Here is a 13,964-nt window from a genome sequence, read left to right as displayed (position 1 = left end):
TCAACAATTCAAAAGTGATGGCTGATTTTGATTATTTAATTTTCAATAAATTTTATTCATTGTTACTTTTGTGAGTTTCAAGTGATTTCAGTGAGAATTGTGGGTTTTTCCTTCTTTAACTGAGGGGTACCAACAATTTTGTCCACGTGTGTATAAATAACAATGTGATTTGTAATTCACACAAGGCTGCAAACATTTATCGTTTATCTATAGCTGCACAAGCCATAAAAATATAACAAAAGAGAGACTATAAAATAAAATGAAAGAATAATTACAACTTTCCTGATTGAGAACAATTCTTAAAGACTTTCCTCCATTTTTCTCACATGGATCCACCAAGTTCTGTTTGTTTGTTTCTTGTTTTTTTCATTGATGTTGATTAATTTTTGTAGGGTTACAATCCATAATATGTACATTACTCCGGTAATTTCACACCATAAATAACACTATTATGTCTTTACCCGAGTATTTAAATATATCCACTATAATAATACTAAATAAATAAAAAAAATATAACACTGGACTGAATTGGATAATGGAGCCAAAAATGTCAGCATCAGTGTGACTAGCAGTTAATACGTTGACGCAGAGCCAGATAAAAGAATACATGAGAGGAAATACTGTCTCTTTAAAACATGCTGAATAGTAACTCTCTGTTCTGTTTTAGGCCAGCTGCTGCCCAACGTCTTTAAATCTCACGCCTGGGGAATCCTCCACACGTTGCTGGAGATGTTCAGCTACAGGATGCATCACATCCAGCCTCATTACAGAGTCCAGCTGCTGAGTCACCTGCACAGTCTGGCTGCTGTTCCTCAGACCAACCAGAACCAGCTGCATCTATGGTAATGTGACCACGCAGCCATGTTTACGTATCCTACACATGCAACTCACCTCAAGATCACTGGCATACACGCTAAATAACATAGGTTGATCAGTTTTGAGGTGAATGCATCCACATTCACACAAATTAAGTTTTGATGCTTTGACAAAAGTTCCTCGAAACTTTTATGTAGTGAAGCCCATTGAATTGGTCTGGATTGAACTGAATTGAAGTAGATTTTAAGTTAATTTGAAATTAATTGAATGTATCTGAATTAAATTAAATTAGTTGAATTTCACTAAATTAAATGAGATTAACATAGAAAAAGTTCATTTGAATTGAATTGAAATGGATTAAATTAGATTACATTGAATTGAGCTGAATTAGATTAGATTGAACTGAATCAAATTGAACTGAAGTGTATTAAACGAAATTACATTAAATTAGATGAGATTAGATTAGATTGAACTGGATTGAATTAAATTGACAGCGTTAATTGAACTGATCTAGATTGAATTTGATTATATTAGATGAAAATTAATTTAATTTAATTAGTCTGAATGGGGTTGAATTTAATTGTATTGGATTAAATCCAGTTAATCAAATTGATTTGAATTGAATTGATCTGAGTTAAATTAGATGAGATTAAATTGAATTGAACTGAAATTAGAATTTAATTGAAATTGAATTGATTTTCACTGACTTTAGAAATAGATGAATGGAAGATTCCCCTTATGTCCATTCAAAGCATTCTGGAATGCTAAAGTGGGATAACTTTAGTGGGCTAACCAATTTGTGTTGGTTCCTTTTTTTCTTTACACAAACTGTTTGCAAATGAAAGTAAAAGGAGAAGGTGGTGTTTCTTGTTGTTTCTTTTGGTGTTAGATGCTGTTGCTTTAGTGACACCTTGTGGTTTGAATGCTGCATGCAGCACCTTTAAGGTTTCATCTCTTGGAAATGATAGGACTGAGCAGCGTTGGCGGAGTGCTGCGCTCTCTGAGTGCTTTTCTAGTTCTTACTGTGTTCACCTCCACTGAACAACACAAAAACATCCTCAGAATGATCTTTCATCATCGGTCTGTTTTGTTTTTATGTTTTTCTGCCTCTTTCCTCAGTGTTGAGAGCACAGCTCTGCGGTTAATCACAGCTTTGGGGAGTTCAGAGGTTCAGCCTCAGTTCACCAGATTCCTCAATGACCCAAAGACGGTTCTGTCGGCCGAGTCCGAGGAGCTGAACCGAGCCCTGATCCTGACGCTAGCCCGGGCCACACATGTCACAGGTACCGCTAATTATTTTAGATTATTATTACCTCCGCCAGGAGGTTATGTAATCACCGGAGTTTGTCTGTTTGTCTGTTAACAGCATAACTCAAAAAGTCATGGACGGATTTTCACCAAATTTTTACAGAATGTCCGGAAGAGCAAAAGTAACAATCGATTAGATTTTGGAGGTGATCTGGATCACCGTCTGGATCCAGGATTTTTTTGAAGGACTCTGTACAAAGGCCATCTCTCAATTGTACAGTAGTCAGTTTTTAAAATTTTTGCACAGCATTTTAAAATTTAACTTTACATTAACTTAGCAATTATATGAAAATGTATAATATGAAATATCTGTTAAAGTTAGTTCACTTGTCTGTCCTTGATCTCTATATTATGTGGTGACCTGCTTGTGTCTGTTCAGATTTCTTCACAGGTTCTGACTCCATCCATGGAACTTGGTGTAAAGACATCCTGCAGACCATCATTAACTTCACGCCTCATAACTGGGCTTCACACACTCTGTCCTGCTTCCCTGCTCCTCTACAGGTGCAGATATGATGACTTTTCATGAACCAAATGCACAAATTATGAACTGTAATTTCATTTTTATTCAAAATTAAAATAATCAATCCTCTGTTTTTGCTTCAGGCGTTCTTCAAGCAGAACAACGTGCCCCAGGAGTCCCGCTTCAACCTCAAGAAGAATGTGGAGGAGGAGTACAGGAAGTGGAAGTCGATGGCCAACGAGAACGACATCATCACACACTTCTCCATGCAGGGTTCGCCACCGCTGTTCCTTTGTCTGCTGTGGAAGATGTTGCTGGAGACGGACCACATCAACCAGATCGGCTTCAGGTCTGCCGTCAATAAATCACCTTCCACACACAGTGGATCAAGCAGACTATAGTGGAAATAATGGAGATCAAAAGCATGACTCTGGATTACATTTTCTAACTTTATCAATGTTAAGATGGAAGGAAAAAAAAGGACTATTTTCTACCACAGTAGCTGCTCTTGACGGTCAGATGATCACCAGAAACAGCCTAATGATCATCATGTGTTTGCACAAATGTAAACATTTTAACTTGCACTCTTTAAGTAAAGTTTGCATTTTCAACCATTTTGGCAGCTGTCTGCTGCCCTCAAAAGAAATACTTATACACAATAAATGTACAAAAATGAGAAAAGAAAGCTTTACAAGCTAACTTAAAGAAATTACAAATGCAAAACCGAAATCGAAGACATGGCTCCGGGAAAAAATGACTTCTTGTGCATCTGAAATGAATGCAGACGCCTAAAAGTGATCATCATCCAGGAATTATCACTTTGTCAGTCTGCATTACAGAGTCAAATATGCAAAACGCTACATTCATCAGTAGTGGTAGCAAAGGTGTAAAACTTAACGCAGCATCTGCATTTCCTTTTGAGCCAAAATTTCTGCAAATGTCACATATTTTCTCCAGGAATATTCTCAGCTTTTATGCCATGAGCTGCAAAACAAACACCGAATCCTTCTGTATAAATAAGTCTGACATATTTAGACTCACAGGTTCTTCTTCACCGAGGTTGTCTGGTGCTTATTAAAGTTGCAGGTGGAGGGGTGGTGGTGAGTCAGGCAGAATCCATCCATCATCTGTACACCACACTAAATTCTGGACAGTTATCAAACACTGTAAACTGAAGTTGTCCTGCTGTTGTTCAGAGTTATCCAAGCATAGATGCACAGTCTGACGGCAGAGGGCTCCTGTTTTAATCAACATTTTACACCATTTTGCGTAGTGAATAGACTAACCATGCAATGTACCCAGCAAGAGTTCCTTACAATTAAATTCTGGCATTTATATTATTCAGATTTCAACTAAGGATGAAAGGTCTGCTTTTGCACCCCTGTAGAGCTGAGCCTGGCTGTGGAGCATATGACTTCTTTATATTTTCATATTTACTCTAATTCCTGCAAATGCCACTGAGTTTATTTTGATGTAGCTTGAGTTAATGATGCATCTCATCACTGACACCGAGGCCCTTCATATTTACATGAATTGGCCCAAGGGAGGATGTTCTTGAGACTCTAGCTGACTAATTGATCCATAGGGAGAGTGAAGCCTTATTATGAGATGATGAGCCTGATGTGTTTTCCTCCCAGGGTCTTGGAGAGAATTGGTGCTCGTGCGCTGGTGGCTCACGTGCGCACGTTTGCCGACTTCCTCGTCTACGAGTTCTCCACGTCGGCTGGAGGACAGCAGCTCAACAAGTGCATCGAAATACTCAACGACATGGTTTGGAAATACAACATAGTGACGCTGGATAGACTCATCCTGTGTCTGGTGAGGACATACAGAAGAATATAGATGTTTTCTTAGCTCTTCGTATCACCAAAAACATGCTAAAGATCTGTTTATGTCGCTGCTCTTTATCTCCATCTTCAGGCAATGCGAAGCCACGAGGGAAACGAAGCTCAGGTTTGTTACTTCATCATCCAGCTGCTGCTGCTGAAGCCCAACGACTTCAGGAACAGAGTGAATGATTTTGTGAAGGAGAACGCTCCAGAGCACTGGCTGCAGAGTGACTGGCACAACAAACACATGAACTACCACAAGGTACACAGCTGCTAAACCCCACAAATGCAGAGAATTGGTGCAAGCACAAAATTACAGGCGCAGTACGCAGAAATCAGAAAATATCTCGTTATTGTTCTTCTGCCAGAAATACCCAGAGAAGTTGTACTTTGAGGGTCTCGCGGACCAAGTCAACCCTCCCATGCAGCTCCAGCCTCAGTACCTGCCAATCTACTTCGGCAATGTGTGCCTGCGCTTCCTTCCGGTCTTTGACATCGTCATCCATCGCTTCCTGGAGCTTCTTCCCGTCTCCAAGAGTCTGGAGACGCTGCTGGATCATCTGGGAGGCTTGTACAAGTTCCATGGTGAGTCAGGACGCATCAGTATGCCAGTCTGCAGAGAAAGAATAAGAACAGAGACGGGCATCTTTGAGATTTTAACAGTACTACCACTCTTACTGACACTGCTAATCAATTTTGGTGCTTTAACTGTATTATTTTATGTGCTTTTGATATTTTTCAGATTGTGTAATGTGCTAATTAGTGTTGTATTCATGTACAGATCGTCCGGTCACCTACCTGTACAACACTCTTCACTACTACGAACGACACCTGAGAGACAGAACCAACCTGAAGAGGAAGCTGGTTCACGCCATCATGTCCTCACTGAAGGTAGGCAGAGAACTCGCATACAGTCTTGTCTTGTTGTTTTAGAAGGGGAATCTTTTTCATGGCAGAATGTTAGGACTGGGATAGAAGGCAACATATTTTATTTGAGAACTGAGCAGCAGAATAAAGTGTATTTTGGATGTATTGCTGCAATGCTAGTATATTGGTGTATTGTAAACCCATGAGGGTTGGACACGCTTGTGTGCATGACACGAACATAAAGAAATCAGTCAATCACATACATACCGTAATGTATCGTAAACAAAACTATGATTGTTTTGGTCTCATTTCATATGCAGATATACGAGGCTTATATCATGATATTGGCAGTTTTTACAGTGCGATATTGCTTTTCAGGACAACCGAACACCTGGCTGGTGTCTGAGTGAAACCTACCTGAAGTTCGGCATGAACCCCAGAGAGGACAATGTCTGGATCCCTGATGACACCTACTACTGCAAGCTGATTGGCCGCCTGGTGGACAATATCCTTCATTAATGTCACCCATCACTGTAAATACATTAGACTGATGTCTGGTAACAGCAAGCCATGAGTCTGACTGGATAATTTATTTACCGTCCAGTGTCCCTTAATGGCTTTTAAGAGAGATTTGTCCTTGTCACTTCATTTTATTTCAGCCAGTGGAGTGTTAAACCAGTTGAAGGGGTTGATGTGCTTACATTGCTACAGTAATTAAAATGGAGACAGATAACACATCAGCTACCCTCCTTAACTCTTGTCGAACCGATGGCAGGAAAGTCACCTGGTCCGTTCCCCAACTGTGATTGGAGGTTCAACGAGTTCCCGAACCCAGCAGCTCACGCTCTGCATGTTACCTGCGTGGAGCTGATGGCGCTGGCCGTTCCGGGAAAAGACGTCGGCAATGCTTTGCTCAACGTGGTGTTGAAAAGGTGTGATGCAGAAATAGCAAGAGGTGTCCCATTCAAGGCAATTTTTAACTGACTTGTGCTGTTTGTGTAATATACCCAATAAATACAGCATGGTCACTTTATAATGCAAAGTACAGACACATGATAAAGATTCAAAAGCAGCTGTTAGATATACTGTTATGATCTAGAAATGCTGTTTTAGTTCATCTAGGTTTGATTTAATGTGTGTCCACCGACTGGAGGTCATTAAGCATCACAGAAGTCTTAGTCATGGTGCCCCTTTATAAGCTAAACCCCACACTATTCTAGCTCTCTCTATATATATTAGTACTTAAAATATTCTATTATAAACTAGCAAAAAACACAAAACAATCCTCATGCTTTTCTTTTAATATCATATACAATACATAACGTGGTTATTTTCTGCAAAACTGGTGTTGGATTGACTTGATTGGGGGCAAAAAAAAACAATCCCTACAAATAGCACGTAATTCTCAGACGGTTTAAGGATGTAATTGACGTGGAAAAAAATATCTCCAGCACCATTCCTTTAGGTATGATGTATGCACTGTGCTGAGCTGTGTTGGTTTCAGATTTGCACAATATTAATTCAGGTTTTCCTTTTTTACCTTTCAGTCAACCTCTGGTTCCCAGAGAGAACATCACAGCCTGGATGAACGCCATCGGACTCGTCATCACTGCTCTTCCTGTAAGAAAACACTCGCACACCTTTACCGTTTTTCACAACTGATATTGAATTCTCAAAAGCAGCGACACAGTAGTGCTTTTTATATGCACATTTTGAAGTATTGCATCAGAAGAAGTTAATGAAAGCAGCAATATTTGATAAAAACTCCTCCAATTTTGCAAAAAAGTTTTTTTGCTCCCTTAAGCCGTTTTTTTTTTTTTTTTAGAAATAAATCTTTTTATAAGTAGTTCATGAGCTTCCTGAGGGTTGGAAACACTGCTTTTGAACAGGTCCTGATGAAGAAAACATTTAGCACACAAGTAATCAACTGTTTTTTGGGTTGTCTTTGTCTCCGGCCATGAAAGCATATTTGTAGCTTTCTTGACTGAAAACAGTTCTTGAAGACTTTTCTCAACTTTTCTCTCCTAGACAAGTAAAAATTTAGTTAGTAGTTGTTCCACCTTTTTCATTTTTTTTAGCATTTAGCAAACACTTGGGTTTGTTTCCAGCTTCTTCTACTCTGTTTATTAAAGCTATGTGTCCTGTAACACCACTACACAGCCTGGTTTATTTGCTCCAAAGCACTTAATAGAAGCTAATTGGTGTGTTGTTTTTTATTGCAACATGTCAAAAGTTTGCTTCAAATTTGCCTGATTATAATATAGAAACACGACTGCTGAGTTTTTACATTATGTCCATCTTTCCTCCTCTTCCAGGAACCCTACTGGATCGTCCTCCACGACCGCATCGTGTCGGTGATCAGCTCTCCGGCGCTGACGTCGGAGACGGAGTGGGCCGGTTATCCCTTCGCCCTGCTGGACTTCACCGCCTGCCACCAGAGCTATAGCGAGATGAACTGCAGCTACGTGTTAGCGTTAGCGCACGCCGTCTGGCATCACTCCTCCATCGGACAGCTGTCTCTGATTCCCAAGTAAGACCGTCTCCGTCTTCTCCGTCCTGTCACTGCCTTTTCTTTCTGTGCTCCTCATGTCTTTGTGTGTTTTACAGATTCCTGTCAGAGACTCTGAAGCCCATCGTCCAGACAGAGTTCCAGCTGCTGTACGTTTACCACCTGGTTGGGCCGTTTCTGCAGCGCTTCCAGCAAGAGAGGACGCGATGCATGTTGGAGGTAAATCCAGATTATTGGCTCACAATTCTGAAACAAGTGTGATTGAAAAGCATTTCTTAGCGTGTATATTTGCTACGCCAGTAAAATATGTTGAAAAATAAAGCAGAAATGAGATTTTATGTTCACCACAGTAACATTTAGTGTTTCATACACACATCAATAACACAACTTAGTCATGACATCTCGACATAGTAACTGTATTTATTTAGCGTCTTTCAAAACAAGCTTACTAAGGACTTTACACTAAATCAAATGTTAAATTAGACAAATAATAAATTCAAGCAATATAACAGGATAGAATTGTTTCGTAAAGGCCTTTTATTTATACATACTTATGGTTTATTTTTATGTGGGTAATTTATATATTCAAACTACAAAAATGATAGAAAATGTTACTTTACTTGACTATGATACATAATGACTGTGACTGTTAGTTTTTGTAGCCGGATTCCTGATTGAATGTTTGATAAATGAGAACCAAACATGACAAAAAAACAAAGCTGTTTTTGTTACCAATAAATGAACGAATCAAACACAATCCAAAAAACAATAACAAATATGGATTCTAACTGAAAAGGTCAAACATGGTGATAAACAGACGGCAGGCCACAGCGTTATAATAATAAACCTGTCAAGCATCAAAAACACAAAAATGTACGAGGATTTGAGGAAATTGGTTTAGAAATAAATCTGAGGTCAACCAGTTTAGAGCAGAGGAGATGGCTAGACACCATATTTCATTCATTTTTCATGGTGAAAATTTGTGAAACACAAAATAAATAAAAAAGGCTATTCACACTCACTAGAATCTACTGCTACGCAGATCACTGAGACAGAAACAACTTTAGTAGCTGACATAAACTGTTTTAACTTACGGGAACAGCAAAAATTCTTACTTTTGCAACTGAATTTCTGCTTTTTTGTCCTAAAACATACAAAATCTCTTTTAAAAACAGAATTCCTGAGAGATATTAAAGCATAACTTTATCAAAAAATTCAATCAGCAAGTTGCTTTTAAAGCATAATAGTGTTGTCTTTGTCTGCCTAAGTTTAGTTTCACATTGTGGTAGTGCATTTTTTACATCTTCCTGTGCTGCTGCTTCAGATCGGTGTGGCCTTCTACGAGATGCTGCAGGCCGTCGACCAACACTGCCAACACCTGAGCTACATGGACCCCATCTGTGACTTCCTCTATCACATCAAGTACATGTACACCGGAGACAGCGTGAAGGAGCAGGTGAGCTTCTGACTTTTTATTGAAGGACGACGTCACTCTTTAGTTCTGTCAGCAGACTGAAACCTGCATGTTGAGTCTCTACAATGTTAGCATGACACAATAGATATATAAATGTGAGGAAAAAAAACAGATTAAAAGTAACCAAAATAACGTTATTGATGCAAGTAATATTACAAAGTCCTATGTTAATCCATTACATTTCTAGGTTTTGCAAGATAAGCATGTCCAGTCCATTAGAAGTGAAGGTGTGCTGCTAGGTTAGCAGTGTTAGTGCTAACAGGGACATAGGCAGCTGTTTTTGCATAGGTGTTTTAAGCAATGTCACTTTCTAATCCACTTGAAGGATGTGTTTTCAGTAGATCGAAGTCAATTACCTCTCCTCATTTTCCAGTTTGCGCATCCTAAAGTCCTCTCCTTGTGTTTTAGTCCGTCCCACCAAAGATGCTAGCAGAGGAGGTGAGGAAAAACATGAGGAGTCAAGGCAGCAAACATCTAACCAAAAAAAAAAGACATCATCACCTCACAGCTGCTGTTTTAAAGCCACATCAGTTAAATGTTAAATTTGTCTCGGCTGCATCATCCTTCCACAGTGTTTTTATATCCTGTCACTGTGTTTTATGATCCCTGTCAGATGAGCTGAACAGTGTTCATGAGAACATACAGTAAATATTTACTTATAAATCAGTACACAGTGTGGCAGAATGTGACAGAAAAGAGTCATGGCACCCAAATGAGTACCATGCATATAAAGAGTGACTTATACTATGATTGAGTGATTACATTATTGTGTATACACACAAATTTGTATGGCTCGTTGCAGCTGTGTGTCACACTTCATTAATGTCAAGACTTTGAGGATTCACCTTGAGATGCATTTTAGGATCTAAGAGGCTGCACAGCTGTGTCCTCGATAAAGTCTTCTCTGCATCGGTGAAATAAAAGCTGGAATATTCAAACCACATCGGCAGCAGGACTGACAATCTATCACTCAGTCATAATTTATTAAGTAAGCATGAGTTTTATTTGTGTAATACTATTTTGTGTGCAGCAACTATTTTGAACTTCACTCTGCACGTGTGTGTAAATAAAAATGTACTGCACATTTGTCTTATTCTGCACGTTGTGACCTCAGTTTTAAGTAAAAATGTACACTCTAAGTTCTCATGAAAACTACTCTGCTCATCTGACTGATCATAAAATACAGCTGTAGGTTTTAGTACAACAATGGACAGGAGATGCAGCGGTGTTATATTTAACCGTTGCTTTGAAAAAGTGCTGCTAGAAAAATGTTTCATGTTAAAAACCCGCTGCCTCGACTCCTCATGTTTCTTCTTCACCTCCTCCACTCGAATCTCTGGTGAGAGCGAATAAGACAGAAGGAAACAAATGGAGGAAATACAATTAGTGAAATGACATGAGAGGGTTGTTTGTGCAGTGACAATACATCACCATGAAACATGTATGGGATAGAAAATGTAATGATTAAGGCTTAACACAGGCCTGAGGGGGTAAAGGAGGTCAGTAGGAGAGCTGCAGGTTTGATAAGTGGTTCAGGTAATCAGATTAGTGTGACTGTCAGAATGTCACATAACATCACAGCACCAACACCAGGACTTGTGTTACAGATTTTTTTGTGATCACTGGTAGGTTCACATTTGCACAAAGCCTTGCAGGAATCACAGTGAGAATGTTTTTGATTTGTGTTTCTTATTCCTTCTGATCCATTATTGAACGGTGGCGTGTCGGTCCAGTTCACTTCCAGTTTACAGAAAGCAGAGATGATGAGAATATTGTTAATTATTCATTCCTGAAGGCTGATCTCTGACAGTATCCAGCTGCTCTGTCTTCTAACTGGATACATGCTTGTAGTTTGGACTTGCTGCAGATGCATCCAGCTGTTTCTGTCTGAACCTGTGTTTATTTATTTAGAAATTCAGGAACTTCAGCAGCTTCAGTACACAACTTTCAGGCAGCAGAACCATCACTGCACCCACACTGCTGCTACATGAAGTCAGTGTTAGAGACAGAAAAACTCATCTAGTCTTCTTTTTCTTTGTTGTTTGAGCACAGTTGTAGCCACTGTAATCATTTCCGCTGTGACATGTTAATTTTTAATGCATATAACTGACCTAATACAGTAATAGTGTGTGTGTAGTGAGTTTTACAGGCTGAGGGTCGTGTCCTAAAGCTGCTGAACAACTAACTAAATAAACATATCTGTCAAAGAAACACCACAGGTTCAAACTGTAACAGCTGGATGCTCCATAAACTGAAGTCTGAATAGTAATCACATATTAAGCTTCACCACTGAAGCAGGAAGAACAGCTGCAGATGTGTTCAGAACCTAAACTGGCCGTATATTAACTGTTTATGTGGATCAGAAACCTTTAAAAAACATTTGCAGCTCCCCATATTGCTGATTTCTCCATGGAACTCCAGCTTTCACAAAGACAAAACATCACATTTTGTGTCAGTCAGCAGCTGGATGATCCAACCTTCATGTGGAGGCTCATCATGGTGACCAGAGGAGGATCTGCAGCCACCAGGAGAACAAACAGCAGTTTTCTTCAACATTCACATGGATGTGCCCCGTGAATTCCTCCTTTAGAGTTGGACTGAGTTCTCCTGAGGAGTCTCACTGAGAACACTGGGTTATCAATGATTAACAGGTGGTTTTTTTGGCCACAACAACACAATCGGCCCTCTCCACTCACTGATTTTGATCAAATCTGTCTCCCAGTGACTTCCTATTCTTCCCCAAAATGAGATTAAAATTGCTGTTTTGACACGGTTGAAGAGAATCCGCTCATTCTAGACTTTGAGGGACTTTTAGGGAGCATTACAGGAGCGCTAGGAGCAGAGTATCACTGCACAAGGACACTACTGTGGTTAAACTTTCTGCTATCAGCTGTTTATTGAAGTTATTAGTTTTTCTTCCTGCATTTATTTTAATTTATTAAGGCTGATTTTATCAGGGCGATTCTCTGCCGATAAAAATCTAAGATCATATCTGATTTAAATTTGGCCAAAATCCACTTCAACTAGTCTGTGATTATGTTGTTGTTGTTGTTGTGGCCAAAAAGAAAGTCCTAAATAAGAATCTTGTAAGACAGTGAAACGTCTTCAAGGTCACATAAGAGAAGGTCCAGTTGCTTTTTACTGAAGCTCGTAGGATTGCACCACATTTCAGATGTTTGCTCCAAATGTTTTCCCTCAGATTCCCACAATCTGATGCTGTGGAGTAAATCCACGGTGCACAACTACATGAATGTTGAAGAAAACAGGATGCTCCTGATGAAATGGTCCTTCTCCAATCTTGAAGAAAATTTGTTGTTTCTTCTCTTGATGGTAGCCAAAGACCCTCATCTGGTCACCATAGCAATCCTCCAAATGACAGTTGGCGCTCCACGGAGAAAAACACTAATATCCAGCTGTCAGCGGTCACAGAAACATCTGTAACGAAAGGGTCTGATGCCGTCTTGTGACAGTTGCTTCTTGCTAATGTTGCATTATAGTGCAACAGGAATAATCTCAGAGCTTCTTGAACTCACCTTTTGTTCCTTGAGGCCAGAGTTCTTGCTTTGAAACAGCCCGAAACAGAATCATGTGGGTTGCATTTTTCCTTTCTTCTGATTCCTTCTTATCGATCCAGGTGGAGAAGATCATCATGACTCTGCGTCCAGCCATGAAGCTCCGCCTTCGCTTCATCACGCACAAAACCGAGATGTCTTCATCGGCCGCCACCGGTGCCTCCGCCTCCTCGGCCGCCTCTTCCTCCTCGGCCGCCGTCACTCCTCAGCCGCCTCCTTCCTCGCTGTCGTCTAACGTCGCTGCCGCCTCGCCGTCATCTTCCTCTCAGCACAGTCACGCTTCGATGTAGGCGAGTAAACACGCTGAAACAATCACCAAGGTGGACTTTAACACACAAAAATGTACAACTTCATTTAGCAGAGGTATTAAAATTCTTCATTTTTGTGTCAATAAAAACTCTTAAACTCAAACAGTTGGACTGAATTTGGTCACATTTTCTGTAAGAAGCTGTCTAAAAGAAAGGATTTGGAGCAGAATCTGTACAATAAACTCTCAACTGTATTACTTGTTTCTGTCATAACATCTTTTTGTGATTCTTTTTGTAAACAACTTTTTATATTGTACATTACCTCAATAAACACTTGTGGGCAACTAAAAAAAAGCTTTTCATTGGTGGTTTTTATGCTTATGTGCAAAGCAAGAATGAGCCATTTCACTTTATTTTCTACATTTTTTGACTAACATTCATTGTTTAATGTTAATATTATGCGGAACATGATTTAATCCAATCAGAATCTCTATTTCTGAGCTTTTTTTGTCTGATCACTTCAGTCTGCTGTTGAGCTGAGTGTGAAGAAACACCTTTTCATCAGGTGATGACCTCGACAATATCAACACAGCACTCAGCTTCTGTCATAAAAATTCTAATAAAGCATCATAGCAGCTTTACACCAGCAGAGGGAGTCCAACATTTACATTGAAACTTCCTGGACACAATCGAACATTAGATTCCGTTCCTGATCGTCTTTCTGCCAGAAAATCTCGTAAAAACATCTGAACAGATATCCATTAAGTTTGCTGGAGAGCTCAGATTTCAGCTCGATGGAGAGTCGGATCTGGGATTTCTGCCATCAGACGATTGGCAGCGAAACAAATGGTGAGAGGAAAGACTTGGTTCCAAATCCT

The 13,964-nt window shown here is 39.7% G+C and overlaps 1 protein-coding gene across 2 annotated transcripts in view; it reads left to right on the top strand.

Moving 5' to 3' along the window:
• The window catches only part of med23 (mediator complex subunit 23), a 31,617-nt gene extending 18,277 nt beyond the window's left edge, over window positions 1-13,340 (top strand). For both annotated transcript variants that reach the window (XM_022218043.2, XM_022218042.2), the window contains 15 exons: window positions 668-842; window positions 1,936-2,099; window positions 2,504-2,628; window positions 2,731-2,936; window positions 4,225-4,405; window positions 4,508-4,678; window positions 4,785-5,001; window positions 5,198-5,307; window positions 5,662-5,788; window positions 6,050-6,215; window positions 6,831-6,903; window positions 7,599-7,813; window positions 7,891-8,011; window positions 9,117-9,248; window positions 12,901-13,340. In XM_022218043.2, the coding sequence (XP_022073735.2) occupies window positions 668-842; window positions 1,936-2,099; window positions 2,504-2,628; window positions 2,731-2,936; window positions 4,225-4,405; window positions 4,508-4,678; window positions 4,785-5,001; window positions 5,198-5,307; window positions 5,662-5,788; window positions 6,050-6,215; window positions 6,831-6,903; window positions 7,599-7,813; window positions 7,891-8,011; window positions 9,117-9,248; window positions 12,901-13,128 (2,411 nt within the window). In that variant the 3' untranslated portion in view covers window positions 13,129-13,340. The remainder of the gene's footprint in view (window positions 1-667; window positions 843-1,935; window positions 2,100-2,503; window positions 2,629-2,730; window positions 2,937-4,224; window positions 4,406-4,507; window positions 4,679-4,784; window positions 5,002-5,197; window positions 5,308-5,661; window positions 5,789-6,049; window positions 6,216-6,830; window positions 6,904-7,598; window positions 7,814-7,890; window positions 8,012-9,116; window positions 9,249-12,900) is intronic.
• The last annotated feature ends 624 nt before the right edge of the window (window positions 13,341-13,964 follow it).

Source organism: Acanthochromis polyacanthus, chromosome 16 (assembly GCF_021347895.1).
Source record: "Acanthochromis polyacanthus isolate Apoly-LR-REF ecotype Palm Island chromosome 16, KAUST_Apoly_ChrSc, whole genome shotgun sequence".
In the NCBI taxonomy this organism is placed as follows: Eukaryota; Metazoa; Chordata; class Actinopteri; family Pomacentridae; genus Acanthochromis; species Acanthochromis polyacanthus.
The sequence above is the reverse complement of the archived record's forward strand: the minus strand, read 5'-3'. Positions and strand labels throughout refer to the sequence as shown.